The sequence below is a fragment of the Anas acuta genome, chromosome 3 (genome assembly GCF_963932015.1).
Source record: "Anas acuta chromosome 3, bAnaAcu1.1, whole genome shotgun sequence".
Lineage (NCBI taxonomy): Eukaryota > Metazoa > Chordata > Aves > Anseriformes > Anatidae > Anas > Anas acuta.
This window is the reverse complement of record NC_088981.1, coordinates 66,845,217-66,862,216: the sequence shown is the minus strand read 5'-3', so window position 1 is coordinate 66,862,216 and position 17,000 is coordinate 66,845,217. Positions and strand designations below refer to the sequence as shown.

Below are 17,000 nucleotides of genomic sequence, written 5' to 3'. Positions count from 1 at the left end.
TGAACTTCAAAGTAATGTCAGTGGCAACAGATTGGAGGAGTTTGAATGCATTTGTGGTGTAGTTTTTCCAAATGGGTCAGTCCAGGTATTTCCAATAATGATGGGGAAATGCTAATGCCATAGGACAGCACAACTTACTAGGACAGCACTTTGCTAGCTGTAGCTATGAAGGTTTTTGGTCAGCCCAAGACCTAAAGAGGTCTTTCTCTTGTATTCTCCAAAGCCTTGACAGAGTAAGCATGCATCCTCTAAAAACATACTGGCTGGCTATAAAAATCCTAAAAAAATGTTTGTCATATGTAGCATAGCTTTGATTTCTGACAAACAGAAATAGGACGTATTCAACGTATACAAATTAATCTATAAATACACAGGGGAAGAAGGAAAATTATTTGAGCTAAAGACCAATTCCAACATAAGAACATATGGATAGGAACTGAGAAGGTATAAATGTAGAATAGAAATTAGAGAGGGATTTTTGGCAGCAGGGAGGTTCAAGAACAAACTTCAGATAAATTAGGAGGACAGGACAAAAGCCCTAATAATGCTTACAGGAGGACAGGGCATATTGGCCAGATAGAATATATGACCTAGTGGCACATGGCCATGGGGGATTGGCTTTTGGATGGCTTAGGACAAACTTTCCGTGCTGATTCTCTGGTATGCCTGCCTGGTGAGTTGACTCAGCTGAGAGCTTTTGGAGCTCCTGAAGTTTTGTCTCACACTGCCTGCAGCAAACACAGCAGACTACACAGCACCCTGATGAGAAATAGCAGTATCACACTCTCTCCAGACAGCCTTCGTAGTTACTCGTGTTAAAGGTAATCACAGCTGCATATATCTTGTGTCTCAGGGCAGGAATGCTCCCTGCTTGTATGGCTGAGATAAAAGAATGCCATTCTGGAAGAGCATGACTACATGAATATATGGATAGATTCAGCAGAAAAAAATATAAACAAAGGATACAAGGTGAATAAATTATTGTAACCTCTGTATCGAACACGATTAGCCTCATATACATTTATACAGAATCAAGTACAGCAGACAGCTGCTACTTTATTAAATATTTACACACAAAAATGAAAAGACATGGCAACTGATGACTGATAAAACAAATCTTTCAAATATTGAAAGGTAATAGTGGGGATGGCGAATTACTTTTATTTTTGTAAGTATTTCTGTTGTTCTCCTTTTAATATTAAGATGACTTTAAAGGATAACTGCTTTACCACTGATTTTCTGCATAGACTGATTAAATTTGTCATGGTCTGATGGTCTACTATGCATATGGAATGAACACAGTAACCCCATCCCTACATGGACCTGCTTATTCTTATACGAGTGGGCTCCTCCCCCTCCCAGCTTATCTTAAACTATTCTTGCCAAGTGATTGGTATAAAATAACCAGAAATGAAGCCTCTTTATACCACAGTAAATATGCTGACAGGAAATTAGAGCACTGTAATATAAGTGTTTTTACTTCACATTAAAATGTCTTTCCTATATAGATAAGAAGGGATTAAAACATTGCAGGACTCATTCTACCTTGCACTTTTTAATTAGACAGACTGCTGGTATTGCAGGGGTATTGAACACAGGCTTATTTTTTCTCCACATCTAATAGTGAAGGCAACAAAGGGAAGCGGAAGAGAAAGTAGCATTCCTGTATCTCCCAGCATCCAGGAAAGCAAGAAAAGACATTTCAGGCAAACATTTTGCCCTAACAGGCATGTATTTAGGAAGGACATTCTACTATAATTTTTTTCTAATTATGCCATTTGAGAAGCGTGAAATCATGCAGATTTGTGCAAAACAAGCATTTGCTTTACAGCTGCTGGCATCAACCTCTGAGGTTTTTTTGTAAATACGATCAGTTCTGACCATGTGTTTGTTTTATTCCACAAATGAATTCCAGGAAAACTATGAAGTTTCACAAATTTTACTGGACTTTATGATGATAGTTTTCTGGTAATCAACTCCCCATTTTCCTCCTGTATAGACACCTTCAGCTTACAAAGAACTGATCAGGGCTAAGGTCAAACTGGGATGCCAAGCATAGGTCAGAGGCATGAGGCTGGCCATGGGCATAGTGGCAATGACCAAGGGGAAGAGCTTCTCAGCAGCTCTGAAGGATGGGGCCAGGCCTCTGCTGAGGCCTCTCATGGCCAGACACATGCACCCTGGCTGAGCTGGCCCTGAGCAAAGACAGAGAAATCCCCAGGTGGAGGGAATGCACCCACAGCCCTGCCAATCTGTATACAGAGAAGAAAGAATTAACACAACGTTAAGGAAATATTTACATTTCATCTGACTTAAAGCAAACTGAGGATGCAAGCAGGCCAGTCTTCCTTTGGCTTCTTTGTTTCAACCAAATAGCAACAAGTCTGATGTCAGGTTTGTGCTGTTGTTGTAGTGAATCCAATGCCTTTTTCTTTGGATTATGGCTGGAATGAGCAACAATGATGGGTTGAGGCATGCCCTGCAACTCAAACCTCCTTCACACAGTGAAAAACTTCTCATTAGACTGCCAATGGACAGAAAAGAAAATAAAAGAAAAAATATGTGCAGAAACTAGCTATAAATTTCATTTTGCATGAGTTCAGAGGGTAAGACTGGGCATTAAGTCATTACTTAAGACTATCTCCTCACAGTTTGCCTTGGAAATAGCCAGAGTTCATTAAAGTGTGACAATAATTTAATCTTGCTGCTAGTGGACAGACTCACAGTCCAGTAGTTGGCATCATTACTGAAGCTAGCCAGCACCCCTTGTTACCTTTCTCAGCAGGGTAACCAACATTTCTGCTTGGGCATTCAGACTTCTGTAGTTGGAGAGCTAAACCTGGGATCAGTAATCAGTCAAAGACAGAGAGCAGTGACAGGCTGAACCTGCAGGCTGTTATCTTGATAAAGAGCAGGGTAAACCCTGAATCCCAAAGAAAACATCCTTTCCTTCCCATTAGGAGTAAACAGAAACATCTCCCTTCCAGGATGGAGCAAAAAGCGTCAGCCACTGTTTGAGTCACAGTCCCGGTCTATGACCAACTTGGCCAGATCTTTGTGGGGCTGAGCTAAGGCAGTCATCAGAGAGAGCTATGAGCTATGACTAGGATGCTGCCTCCCATTCCTATTAATAATAAGTAATATATCTTTAATATCCAGCTATGCAAGTGGAAGGACTGTGTGTCTTCATAGCCCTCTGAGCATTCACCCTTCCTGGTACTCCTACTGACTGGAGAGTATGCGCATCCCGCAGTGCAACTGCTGCACTTGGCCACAATGAACTTCATTTGCTATATTTGAGGTGAAAATAGAAAACTGTGTGAAAAGAAGCTCAGTCTCTCAATCGATTCATCAAACCAAGTGAAAATGTCTGTTTGCTATATAAAAGATAATGAGAGAAATTTGGTTTTAGCTCCCTTAGCTCAGCCCGCTCAGGTAGTCATGTGTGAAATTACCCAAGGGAAAAGACATAAGCCGGTGTGGGAACCCTCATTGGCCTTGATTTTGATTGGCTGTGCAGCATACATTACAAGCTGAATTGGTTTGGAAAACAGAAAAGTTCATCAGGCTTCACAGACCCGCTGCTTGGAATAAAACATTGTTGGGAACTACCAGTCTGGAGAGCATGGAGAATGTCAACAGGAATATGGGACTAACTGAATTCCCCCAATATGGAAATTTTTGTCCCTCTTCATCAGCATGGTTCTTAGGAGATAGCTTCTTAAGAAGGTTTAAAAGTAGAATCAATAGGCCTGATTTCTTTTTTTTTTTTTTTCACTTTTGTCAAAATGAGGAGAATTTGTAGCTAAGATAAGGGAAAAGGTAGTTATTTCATTTCATGGTTTATCAGTTGAAACTAGGTAATTCTAGGTTTTCAGTTAGTCATATAACAACAAAAAAAAAATCCTTTCTAAGACTTACAAAGCACAGCTAGGTTGCCATAGTTAGGAGCTGGGAGTCGTGTTACCTGCCAAGAGATTCAGATTATGCTGCTGTTGTGAAATACAAATGGAATTGGAGTGCCACAGCTGAAAAATCTGCTCTCACAGACTATTTCCAGTTCAATGGACCAAGTGAAAGAGAATTTGCATTTTCATAACCATTTGTAATAACGGTCATGATCATTACCATGATAGCTTAGTGAAAAACCAAAATTAGCAAATCATTGAGTTCCTTTGTCAGCGTAGGCTTTTCTGCAGACTCACATCTGTCTGTTTTTGTTGCTGTAGATGTTGTTTTGCCCTCGTGCCAGTGGTAATGTGGATGTGGACATCTGTGACAGTCAGAAATACTAGCCTGCAAATTCCCTGTGCAGAAGGCAGTCAGTGCAACAACTCCTAGTTGTTATACAAGGATTCTGATATGCCCTTTCTTCCTGCTTTCCTTCCTAAATTCATGGTCTGTATAATGAAGAATAACACTCTCCTGAACTAGACTGGAATTTGCTGTTTTCTGAACGTTTTTTCTTTCTTTGTATTTTCCTCTACTGTCATTGTTTTATCACTATTCAAGATGATGCTCAGGTGCACTGTTTGCTCCCCATCAAGAAGTTTCTTTTGCACCTATTTTTTCAACTAGGTTACTTTAAAGCACAAGAAATTCAAGTGGAAATATTAGTAGTGTTCTAGTCATAAAGGTTTACAGGTCTATGGAAGACACGTTTTGCACAGACAGATAATTAAAAGTAGGAAATAGGAAAAAGGGGTGGGGAGAGGGCTAAATTTTGAGAGATTTAATAGTTCATTCTGGTTTTTAAAAGAAAAATAAGTTTTCAGATACCTTTATATTTTTCTTATTTTAGAAATTTTGTGATGCTTAACTTACTCCCCAAATGGCCAATTTTGAATTGCTTGGAACAAAAATACTATGTATAAAATAAGTTTCAAATAATCTTTATAAAATCCATTCACAATTGCATCTAGCATTGTAGTTATATATATGTGTATTTTAAATTACTGCAGAAATGTTTGGGTTCTGTTCTTTCTTAATGTAAATGAATTTGTGCATGGATAACAGAAAGCAGGACTGGTTTTACCATGTGTTTTCTGCGGTCAGCTAGAGCTTAGTGCTGCACTGTTTTTCTGACAGGGTTGCACAGGGTTGCATTAGCACATCTCAGGGTGAGGAGCTAGGTCTCTGCTCCTGCAGCTATGCCATCCAATGCCATTAATTTTTCTGCTAAGCCTGGCTGAGTGGATGCATTCAAGTACTGGTTCCCTAAGGGATATCTTTTAGATAAATACCAGAAACATCCACTCATCCAGAATCAATGTGTTTTTTGATAGACTGAGCAACTCTTGATATACGTTATCTTGTTGCATTTGTCTAGATTTTGCTTTGTATGCTTTTCTTCAAATTGACAGACACCTAAAATGGATATGCTGAAACTTAACAGTGGTTTAGTGTAAGCTTTTTTCACTGCAGGTACTAAATAATGTCTAGAGACATTATCTTTTTTGTCCCTCTAGTATTTAATTGTTGTAAATACCTTTGTGTGTTCCCTGTTGAATACATGTGACTGGGAAAGCATTTATAGACACCCTCTTAGAGCAGAGCAGAGCAGCCATGTTGAGATGTGCTGTGCTGATCGAACTGTTTGATCTGACTATTCAGCAAGTTTTCATGTCAGTGATAAGATCTGAAATGTTATGGTAACTAAACAGTTTTTCTCTGGAAAAGGAAATCTCTCTTCCCTTCAGAGGATGATGTCCCTGTTTCCCTTCCATATTTTGTAGCAATTTAATCTCCCTTCTTTTGATTCAGGTGATCAGAAGCACTGTTCTTTACATGCATATTTCTTGCTTGGCAGAACTGGTCATTATGCAGCAACACAGGGAGTCCCTGGTTCCTGACTTTGTGGTGATCTCTGCTTCAGTCGAGGCTGAAGGCTAAATACAATGTATCAGTGTGTTTAATTAATGTATTATACAAGCAAGTTAGCAAGGAAAATGCCAATTGCTAAATATAATTTACTTTTAAGATAAATTCCTGCTTGCAGAGAACTTATACATTAGTGCAGCCATGTGCGACTTACATGACTGTCAGAGGATTTCATCTAGCAGAATAATATATAATATATATAAGCAGTCAAATATAAAAGTCTTTAAATTAAGGAGTTAGATCGATCCTCTGGAATGCTGAATTCATTGCCTAACTCTGCCATATGCTCCTGTGTGATCTGGGGTGAACAATTGTCTCTGTGCATCTCAGGTTCTCAGCTGGAAATTCTTATGTCTTCTTTTCTCTACCATCTTTGTTAAGGTCCTAAGTGAAAGGACAGGATTTTTTCTGATTTTTTCTTTGTTGCTGTGTATCTGAATCCTACTCTTCTAGGGACTATTGAACAGACATGTGACGTGGGTCAGTTCGGTTCTTTACTTTGTAGAGTGAACAGGTAAAAAAAGAAACCAAGTGCTACTGTCTCTTTTAAATGGGTAATAAACTGAGGGTCATCTAAAAATCATTTTCATTCACAAAAGAAATTAATATAAGGGAAAAAATCAATGCCAGGATGCAAGAAGTTGAACAGCTTGCTGGTATCCTGTGTAGCATGGAGGGAGGTGGGATTTGGAGAGACACACAAATCTGTATATTTTTAAAATATTGTTTCTTAGAGGAGATATTTTTCTGTAGAAAGTGGGAGATAAGTTAGAAACATGAAGCACAGTATCATTGTCAACTGGCATTTTAGTCAAAGAGAGGAATTGCACACTACCTGAGAGCTTGCAGTTTGGTAGTGCAATTGTGTGTAGGGTAGAAATGCAAAATGATCTCTCACTTCATTTCTTAGAAGTAGCTCTTCCTGCTGTTTTTAAATTTCTTTTTTTTTGCTGTCTATTAATAGTGAGTCTCAGCAGATGAGGTTTGCAGGTCAAGGCAGAAAAAAAAAAAAAAAAAGACTACATGTAGCTGTGGCAATAAAGTATGCCTGCTGGAAATGCTATCTTCGATAAAACACAAAGATCTCAGCTGGAGAGTCTGAAGAACACAGTACAGTGACTAACAGATTGTGTATTTGATGAACTGTCTGCACCCTCCCGTCACACTGCTGGATTCACAGCCATTTTAACAGGAGGAAAATGTCCATTGATTTCAGGGGACTTTGGGTCAGTCTGACAGAGTATCGAAAAAGCACAGAGATTTTTCCTATGCCTACAGTATGTATTCCTGTATCAACCTTATTAACAACCCTTCTACATTAGACTTGTGGGGAGCTGCTGCAGAAAGAAGCCTTAACTCGTTCCTAATCAAGAGAGGAAGGTAAAGACTGGTTTTGGTATAGGGCTGTCAGTATCCAGGTCTCTTTGCAATAGCTGTGCATAGATACCGAAGACAAATGATTCACAGGCCTTTGTTTAGCTTTCCCCCAGCTACGTCCAAAGCCTTTCTCCCAGGCTGGAGAACTGCCACTGGGGGACACACTGCCATGGAGAGAATATTATCAGACCAAAGAGCCCACTGGCAGGCAGCCGCAGGGAGGAGAATAAGAGGTATGGCCAAGAGGAGGGGGATGTGGCAGAGCTGAAGCCATGGAATAAAGAGAAAGTGAATTGGTTTTGGCTGGGCAGCTCCCAGAGCAAGAATAAGGGCACATTTAGCTGTTGGAAGCCCCACGGATTCCTCACAGCAGGACACAAGGCAATCACAAATCTGGCTGGCACTCTGGTTATATGGTAGAACAAGCCAGCTGGCTGTCCTGGGTGAGAAATTCAGGCATAAGGTAGAAAGGAGGGACAATGGGAAACTAGTTCCCAGTTTGTGAAACTAGACACAATTTGCTCTTCAGTTTTGTTTCTGCTTAATTTAACCCACTGCTGCCATGTGCTACCCAAGTTCATGAAGTGGAGGGGAAAGTGCTGAGAGGAAAATTAAACTGAAAAGGGGGGAAAAATCCACTGGAAAGTGCTTTGAAATGACTGACTTTGGTTTGATTGCCACATGGGGGAGATCTAAGCCTAACCCAGCCCTTTTAGAGCTGTGTCACACCGGAGGAATCCTTCAGCAGGCTCACTGTAACACTCAACAATGGGTTCACAGCTGATGGGACAGTGGGATGACTGCATTGTATCACACTGCCAGATGACATGTGAAGACCTGGTGACATTCCTGGAAAAAAAAAACAATTAACAACTGATGAAAAGCAGCACTCTTTCTACACAACAATCCTTCTGACATACTCTAAACTTTCCCCATTATGGTGCTTTCCCTCTAAAACGTGCATACCAGCTGTAGGACACAAAAACAGGTCCAGATAGGTCACCGTGTGTTATTTGTCCAAAGTTTTTTGAAAATTATTTACATTGTGTAAAAAAGCCAAATGCTTCCACAGGTGGGAGGCTGTACACAGGTTCTGTAGACCTATTAAATTGCACCAAATCAGCATCATTACTAAGTTAACTTAAGTAAAATCAAGTAAAATTTGCTTTTACCACAATAATTATTTCTTTAAATATTAGAAGCAGAATTATTAAAAAGCTTCTGCCAATACAGCCTGGTCTATCCACCTTGTGACATGCTGAAATTGTCCAAAGGAGACAAATTGGGCATCCATCATAGTACCATATAAATTAGGATTAAAGAACAGATTTTCAGACACCTCTATGTAAAATAATAAAATGAAGCATGTCGTGAAACATGAAGCAGTTAATCATAGGTTGCAGGTTGGAGGTTGCAGGTTGGTGCTGAAGTATGGATTCCTGACAGTTGCAGGACACAGACACTTTCTAAAGTCCCAGCAAATATAAATCTGTTCTATGCTCCCACCAACAAGCTGGCTGAACAATTTGTCCATCACAGCTTCTCACACACAACATACAAGAAAGAATAACTTGTAGTCTAGGATCAAGAGACAAGTCATATGGGCTTAGAGCCATAGGCAAAGGCTTAAAGCCAAGGCAAAGGCTTTACCTTTACCCATAAGGACTAAAATATTGCCAAAAAAGTTATTTGTGTTATATTCCTAGTCCAGGCACACTGAGTCTGGACATGTCAGAAAATTCAGGCTGACCTCTGATCTAGTGGTGCTCTGTGCCAAAATATGCATGCTCAACCTTTCAGTTAACTGCTTTCCACAAGTGTTGTCAAACCTCTTGAGGTCAACCCAGAATATGTTTCACAGCTGAATTTTGTCCTCTTCTAACTCACACTAAATCTTCTGTCATCTGCTTTCAGTTTACAAGCAAAAGAAGCTGCAGGTGGCTTTCTTAAGGATCTTTATTAAAGGCTTTTTTTTTTCTTTTTTCTTTTTTTTTTAAAGAAAGTATATGTTTTAAATGTTATTTAAGTTACTTTATTGGTGTTTTTATATTACGGGTGGTATATTATACTTCACTAACATGGTTTAGCTGTAATTAACTTTACATTTATCAGCTACCTGACAAAAAAATGAAGAAGATGATGATACCCCACACTAGAGCTAGAGACACTTGCACTCACAGAGGTAGTTAATATGGCTAAAAGCACAACAAACTCAGGTTAGGATCAGTGACCGGAGCCCAGATTTCCCACGTCCCACCTGACTAATACTCAATAGCCTGGGCCATGGAAAGGTACCAGCTGTGGAAGACAGGGGACTTAACTGGAGCAAACCAACTTACAAAGCGACATTCCCCCAAAAGTTTGCCATCCTGGTGACAAGAGGCTTTTTCTGTGATGTGCATGCCACAACAAGGATCTATGCCTACCTCTGTCCATGGGTCTTCATGAGCTCAGGATGAGCATTGCCATATCTAATGACTGTACTCTTCTTTTTGCTTAGTTTTCAGGACTTTATTTGTTGTCATTCTTCACCATCCTTGTCGGGCTGGTGCTCTACTCCTCCACGTCCACCTACGTAGCCCAAGATCCTCGGGTGTACAAGCAATTTCGAAACCCTTCAGGACCTGTTGTAGACCTGCCAGCCACCGGCCAGCTGGAGCCTTCGGTAACATACACCAGCCTGGGGCAGGAGACAGAAGAGGAGCCTCACATTAGAGTTGCCTAAACCCAGGGCCGTTGATCACCTGCTGATGATTCAGTGGAGCTCATATATCCATTATCTCTGTATTGTACATAGAGAAAGGTATTTACCAGGTGCAGTTACACCGGTGAGCTGCAAGGTAGCAAATAAGGAAAGCTCATAAAAATAAAATTAATTGTTCCGGGGTGTTCATTGCAAGGAGATGCCAGTCCCTTGTTCATGATGTTAACAGCATGTTTGCCATACAAACTGCTGTATATGAATCAGTTAATGTCAGACTACCTGGGAAAGCTATTCAATATTTTAAGCTGAAATTACAAGAAGAAATTAACCGAAGGGTGTTTGTGCACCCACTGAGAGATATTATGCCTAAGCCACACCAGTTGTGGACAAGCCACCTTTTTACAGCAAATACATGTGTGCAGTCACCATTAATTTCTCTCTGAGATTTGTTTGTTTGCACAAAATAGATGGGTTACTCATGGTAGCAACCCCCTGACACGTTTTTTCTAGCACCTTGGATTTGGTGAGGGAAAGACAACAAATTCATCTGTGCTATCTAGTTGCCCTTTCTAGGTAATCTGCTCCATGAATCCAGAGGAGGGACAACTTACAATATCCGTCTCTATTCTAGGAATAGGTATAAGGCGAGCATTTTAGCCTTTCTATATTTGCAGAAGTGAAGTACTCAAGCATTGACCTCTCTATGATCCATGGCAGATTTCCTAGCGACTGAGGTTCTACATCAGGTGACAGGGAGTTAACTTCTCTGTAGTCATGACTAACACAGATTTCTTACTTTTAAAATTTTAATCTGTAAAAAGAAATACATTTTCTAGTTTCCTATGTATTGTACCTCTCCATGGTAAGATGACATATCTTGTGGATCAGGGCACTTATTTTAGATACTCAGTGCATCGAGGGCGCCTTCTGCTGTTCCAGTTTGCTTAGTCTTCTGTGATTCATTATTCTAACAATAGCTATTTAGAAATGTGACAGTTTTTCACCAAAACCCACAAATTGTAAAAATCAGGAAGATTATGTGAGGAATTCATGAATAGAAAGACTGGACCATCTGCTGGTATTGCTGCGGTAGCACAAAGGCATTCGTACCAGCAGGGTGTAACCAATTATCTTTCGTTAACTACAAAACTAGCAGAATAATTCAGCAGTTTTCTTATGTTCTTGGGGACATGTGAAAGTAGTAAGGGTGTGCTCTGCAACTGCACTTCTCCAGGAGCCTTATCAGAAGGGGGAAATCATAGCTGCAGCCATGAGAATCTACATCTGTATGTTCGCTCTTCTGAGAACACAATGAAAGGAAATGGTTATTCAACCTCCACCATCTATTTTTAATTTAAAATTAAGGAAAAGGAGATAGCCTTATACCTAACAGAGAGGAAAAGGATCCAGGAGGGCTTGTTTTTATTCACAGATCTGCCACATCTCTGCATTATCTTGGGCATGACTTACCTTCTGTGTGGCTGCATTTCCCAGTCTGTATATAAGGGAATAAAGATATTTGACCTACCTCACAGGGGTGCTGTAGGACCAAGTTACTTTAAAACGTTTTGGGATCTTTAGAAGAAAGGAGTTTAAGAAGTACACAACAGTGCTGTAAAAGCATGTATATATTCATTGTATTTGAAAATCGGGTTTACAGAAGACTGATGAATATTTTGCTTGTGGGCATATAAGATGAATTTGATTTGAATGTCATTCTGCTGAAGAAGTCTGTCTAAAGTGAAAATGTAGGTCTTCATGTTTGAAAAATGCAACTTTCCTATTTCCCTTTAAAAAAGAAAAATCTGTACTCTGGAGATTAGAAAGGCCACAGTTCAACCAAGCAGGATGAATTTCTGCTGAGGTAACATCCATCTTTTATAGTCCTGTTCTGCTGTAATATAGAAGGGACTTCCCTGAAGCAGACTGGGAAAACTACATGTACAAATATATGTGAAGTGACAAATGCCAAAATGCTACTGAACAGCAGATGTATGTTGTATCTTACTCTCGCTGTGGGTGAGGAGAAGAGTTGATTTCTGTCCCATTGTGTTTAGGCTGCCTGCTAGGCTCCCACTGCAGCTGAGGGAAGGGTCTTGTGGAACTATGCCCCCAGACATTCCAGAATCTTCAATTAAGATTTCCTGGTTTTAAAATCATAACAATTGTAGGTTGTTAGTTGTTTGTTTTTTTTTTTATCCCTTTTTTTTAAAAAAAAAAAAAATCTTCTTTAGCATCCATAGAATCATAGAATTATAGAATATCCTAATTTGGAAGGGACCCACAAGGATCATCGAGTCCAACTCCTTTGAATCCTCCTTCATCTTCCCAAGATTTTTCTTTTTTCTTTTAAAGCCCTGAGGATTCCCACAGAGAAATATCAGTACATTTTCTGGAGTTGTTAAGGAAAGTCTAAATACTACATGATTCACAGAAAAGAAAGCAAAACAAAAAACACCCCCACACAAGAATGATCACCTGATACTTCAGGGAGAGGTTTGCAGGGTGGAAACCCATGTGGGAAGCACATGGTTGGGTGAGGCCCTTGTGCACAGTGCGCCAGCAAACGTCCTTGGGTCAAGCCCAGGGAGAGCTTCCACCTGAGGCAGGTTTCATACCTTCTCCAGGAGCAGGGGCTTTGGTCACAATCACCACGGCTCTCTCAGGTGCTTGGAGGCACACTGGCGGGCACCTGTCATCTCAGTCTTTTTGCTACCTTTTATACCAATTAAATACCTTTCTCTGAACATTAGTCCCCATGTTGGTCTTGAGACCTTTGAGGATGGTGTGTGTGTTTGTTCCATGTTTACAGTTCCTTCTTTTTGGTTTATTTCATTATTAGTATTTATTTTCAAGCCAAATGTTTGTAGTCCTTCCGCCTACCCCTCTTCATTTTTCTGACACTAACTTGTAGATGTTTGTTGGAGTCTTCTCAGAAAGAGCTGGGCAGAAGGCATGTCCTGGGCAGTTCACCGGACTGGGAGTTTTTACATACAGGAGTTTGCAAACCATGGGGTGTCTGCGTCGTGCCATCCAGAGCTGTTTTTGTAGTCTATTTTAAAAGGCTCTGTTGTACGGAAATAAGATACGAATGTTTGGGTGTGCACTCTGCACCCAGCCACCATCCCCCATGTTACTTGCACAGGGGGAGTTTCACATGCAGAGTGGGGCTGCTTCACTTTCTGCTCTCCCATTAAGAAAGGTGTGAACTTCAATTACCACCAGTGTGCTGAGCGATGGATCTCAAAGGAAGACAGTAGTATAGCTTTACAAGTAACTGTGTTGACTGAAAAGCTGAGGTCTAGTGAAGGAAAGCATTACTTCTACCTGCTTGTTTCCTGCAGTTCAAGACCTCAGTACACACCAGCAGAGGTTCAGCTATCTAACTGGCAGCTACTCTCCGTGTTGCATTAGGACATCACTAGTTCTGTGTAGATCCTTGCCTGAACAGACTGAAACCCTGATATACTGCTGGCACTGAGCAGCCCTTAGCAAGACTGATGTAATTTTCTGCTACTGGATGAAAACCTTCACTGGGAGACAGACCTTGTCCTTGTTCCAGCTATAAACTTTCAAAACAACACAACAAAAGACCAAGCAATTGAAAATTTTGCACCACTGTGTCATATGAAAAAGTTTCAATGTATAGTGTAGAGATTGCTAACTTGTGCTATTAACATTTTGACAAGCGTGTAGTATTGTTTCCTTTTCTTTTTTTTTTTTTTTTTTAAACCATTTAGTATTCCTAAGCTAGCTACAAATATAAATTTTACCCCATGGGTAGGATTTTACTGTTAAATGCCATAATAAAGCACACTAATCTTGACACCGCAGATGGGAACATGAACCAAAAACAAAACCAAGCAAACAGAATCCCAACCCCAAATCCTGCATCAGAAAGCTGAACAAACCTTTCTTCATTTTGATATTTGCATGCTCCTATATGGACTGGCTGTGGCAATGTAATGCCTGTATAATGTTTTCAAATAAAAAAAAAAAATGCTTTATGAAAGCAGGGTTATTATTTTATTTGTCTGCTTCCTTACTGGTTTCTTAGCCTCAAATGATTTTTTCTGAAGTGTAAATCTTGACTGCAGGACATAATTGTTTGGTATGTTGAGGACTTCTTTCCCTTGAGAAGTAGTTAAGGTACAACTCCTTCCAAGGGTGTAATTCAGGTGCTAAACATGTGCCATCAGACATCCTCAGGTATTCTACCTGGCCCCCAGGTGCTGCTCCTGAAGCATACATGGTCTCCACTGTCTCTGCCATGCTGCTGTGGCTACCTCTAATATCCTGATATTAGTCACCCTCATTTAGACATAGAAGTGCTCCACTGCTGTCCTCTTGTCATGGTTAATCATGCTAGAATTAATATGGGGCAATATACTCGTGTGTGTGATGCTGGAGAGCTGTGGTTACTGAGCATCTGCAGCCACCTCACCCAGCCTTTCAACCTCAGCCTCTCTGCCCTGCACAGTACTGCTCCCTGGAGAGTCCTGGAACAAGGAAAGAAAGGATGGAGACAAAAAAGAGGGGGAAAAGGTGTGCCAGGAGGAACAGAACTGGGGAAAGAAATAAAACAAGACTGGATCATTTGAAGTCTGTCTGGGAAAAAGGAAAAGAAAGAGTGTAAGTATGTGAGAGCAAAGGATTTTGTGAACATGTACTGACCTCTAAAAGTATTTGTCAGCATGTGCATCTGTCCATCCAGCTTTGCCTGATGTCTCCACAGAAACTTCGCATCAGTATTTCTCACATACTTCATTGCCAAAGAGTAGAAAAGGGAATGGAGGGTGGTGGTCTCGTATCCAGCCTCCCTCTGCACCATGACTGGATGGAGTCCCACACACTGCAAAGCCAACAGTGCTGTAGCAATATGCTGGTTTATGTCTCTTTTTGCAGTGTGAATGTCTCCTAAGTCATCAAAAGCTCCAGAAGTGGAGTTTCTGTGCATGGCTTTACCATGTTAACAGTTGATTTGTATTTTCCTCCAAATCTGCTCAAAAACCTGTCAAGCTTTAGAAAAAAAAAATAATAATAATAAAATAAAATCCTTTTATTGTCTGGCTAGAATTTAGCCTGGGTGCTTGAGTCATACCAACAGTAATTGCTTGAAATAACTCTTTCAATTGATTATAAATAGGTATAAATAGATGTTTATTTACTTAACAACAAATGTTCCACACTGAAGGACACACATTCACCTTAAAACTACCAGTACTCTTTTGGCTTTGTTTAGAGCTAGCTCTCCACAACACTGGAAATACTGCCTGCTTAACAGCAATATGCTATAGCATATGATTCAGGAAGCAATATTTTTACAGGTATAAGAGTTATTCTAAGTCTGCTCCTCAATTTAAGACAAAATGTATGCAGAAACTCTGCAAAAGGGCACACTTCTGTTTGTGCAGCCACTGACCTGTTGCCACAGCAATTGCAAAGTGGGTACCACATGCTAACAACACAGCGGTGATGATGACATTGGAGTAAGAGCATTGGAAATGTCATCCTCCTGCTCCAGCCTGAAGTGCAAGGTAAGTTAATAATAAGTACTACTGCACTTATTAATAAAAAAGTCAGCTGTGTGGAGGAAGGCCTTTCCATAGGGCTGGGAATTCACTGATTAGCCTTGGAAAACACCATGGTTGGTCCGTGGCCCCGTGAGGTCTCTCTGTTGGGTACAGGGAGGTGTTGCTGATCTCACCACAGTTTCCCTTAGGCAAGTAAGAGCTCCTGATGCTGTAAAGCAACGAGAGGGAGGAAGCAAAATTTGGCTACAAGTAAATTATGAGGTTCAGAATGGAAAGTCAGTGCTCTGTGCAGACCTTCTGTTTTAAAAGAATAAATTTGACATTGTTTGGCAGCATTTTGTTGTTGTTGTTATCCTAGAAGTTCCATTTTTTATTCAAAATTATTAAAAGAGTTCATCTGGTATTCAAAATATCAGAATTTGGCCCCTTATAGCCTAATGTTAAAGAACCTCTTTAAAAAATACATATAGCCTATCACATATGCAAGACAAATATTTGTAAACTGAGACTAGGTGAAGTTGATTTTATTGGACTTATAAATTTTGTTCTACTTTAGATTATCATTTATAACACTGAGCCAGAGTTGACTTTTCTGTGACTCCTGAATATGTACAATGCCCTCAGGCAATTGCCTAGTGCTACCCTGATCTTAATAATGCATCATTAATTCCTCACTGTCAAATACATAATTTATACTAACCATTGCATTTTATTCTCCTTGTCTTGGTAACACTGGACTCATCCAATTTTAATATAACCACGAAGATGTTTTCAGTATGAAATCTTCCCACCCTCCCCATACGAAATACATGTATTTTTGTCAAGATCAAAGTACTGCATTTACCATGGATAAATACATGACTTTTTTATTCAAGAACTTACCAAAGAAGAGAGAAGTAATGAACATGTGCTGACTTTACATGATCATTGAGCACTGAAATGCTAAGCAATTCAACTACGATGCTAGAGACACTTTGCATACAGAATAGGGACTGATAGTTGGTAGGCTTGAATCTTTACAGGTGCGGGATGCCTGCAAGCCCATGGATCAACGTTATGCAAGGTCATGCATATTTAACTTCATGCTGCCTATAGTAGCCAGCTTCACAGAAGCCTGGCTTTTTGCCAGATTCATAGCAAACTAGCAATCAACATTTGCATATTCTTAAAATGACTACTTGCCTAAATGATATTCCTGAGTGAGAAGGGGGAAGGGACTGGACTAATCACAACAATAATCTGAACAGTCTCATTATGTGACTCCCTGTGAGCTTTTGCATGAATTGTCTAATGTAGTTCTTGGCATTAAACAGGTTTGCAGATGCTAACTAGGTCAAACACGTATGCAACCATTGGAATGAATTTCATAGGTCTTTATGTCCCCAGACTTCTTCTGTGAGTCTACACTTTAATTAAAAAGAAAAAGAGAGTACGCACAAACCAGGATGGCACCTTTGTTCACGTTATCAGCAGGATTCAATTAATAACCAAGTTGGTGAGGAGCA

At 40.1% G+C, this 17,000-nt stretch overlaps 1 protein-coding gene across 4 annotated transcripts in view; it reads left to right on the top strand.

The window, feature by feature from the left end:
* SLC35F1 (solute carrier family 35 member F1) overlaps positions 1 to 13,684 on the top strand; it is a 244,294-nt gene extending 230,610 nt beyond the window's left edge. For all 4 annotated transcript variants that reach the window (XM_068677631.1, XM_068677630.1, XM_068677632.1 and 1 more), the window contains one exon: positions 9,758 to 13,684. In XM_068677631.1, the coding sequence (XP_068533732.1) occupies positions 9,758 to 9,982 (225 nt within the window). In that variant the 3' untranslated portion in view covers positions 9,983 to 13,684. The remainder of the gene's footprint in view (positions 1 to 9,757) is intronic.
* The last annotated feature ends 3,316 nt before the right edge of the window (positions 13,685 to 17,000 follow it).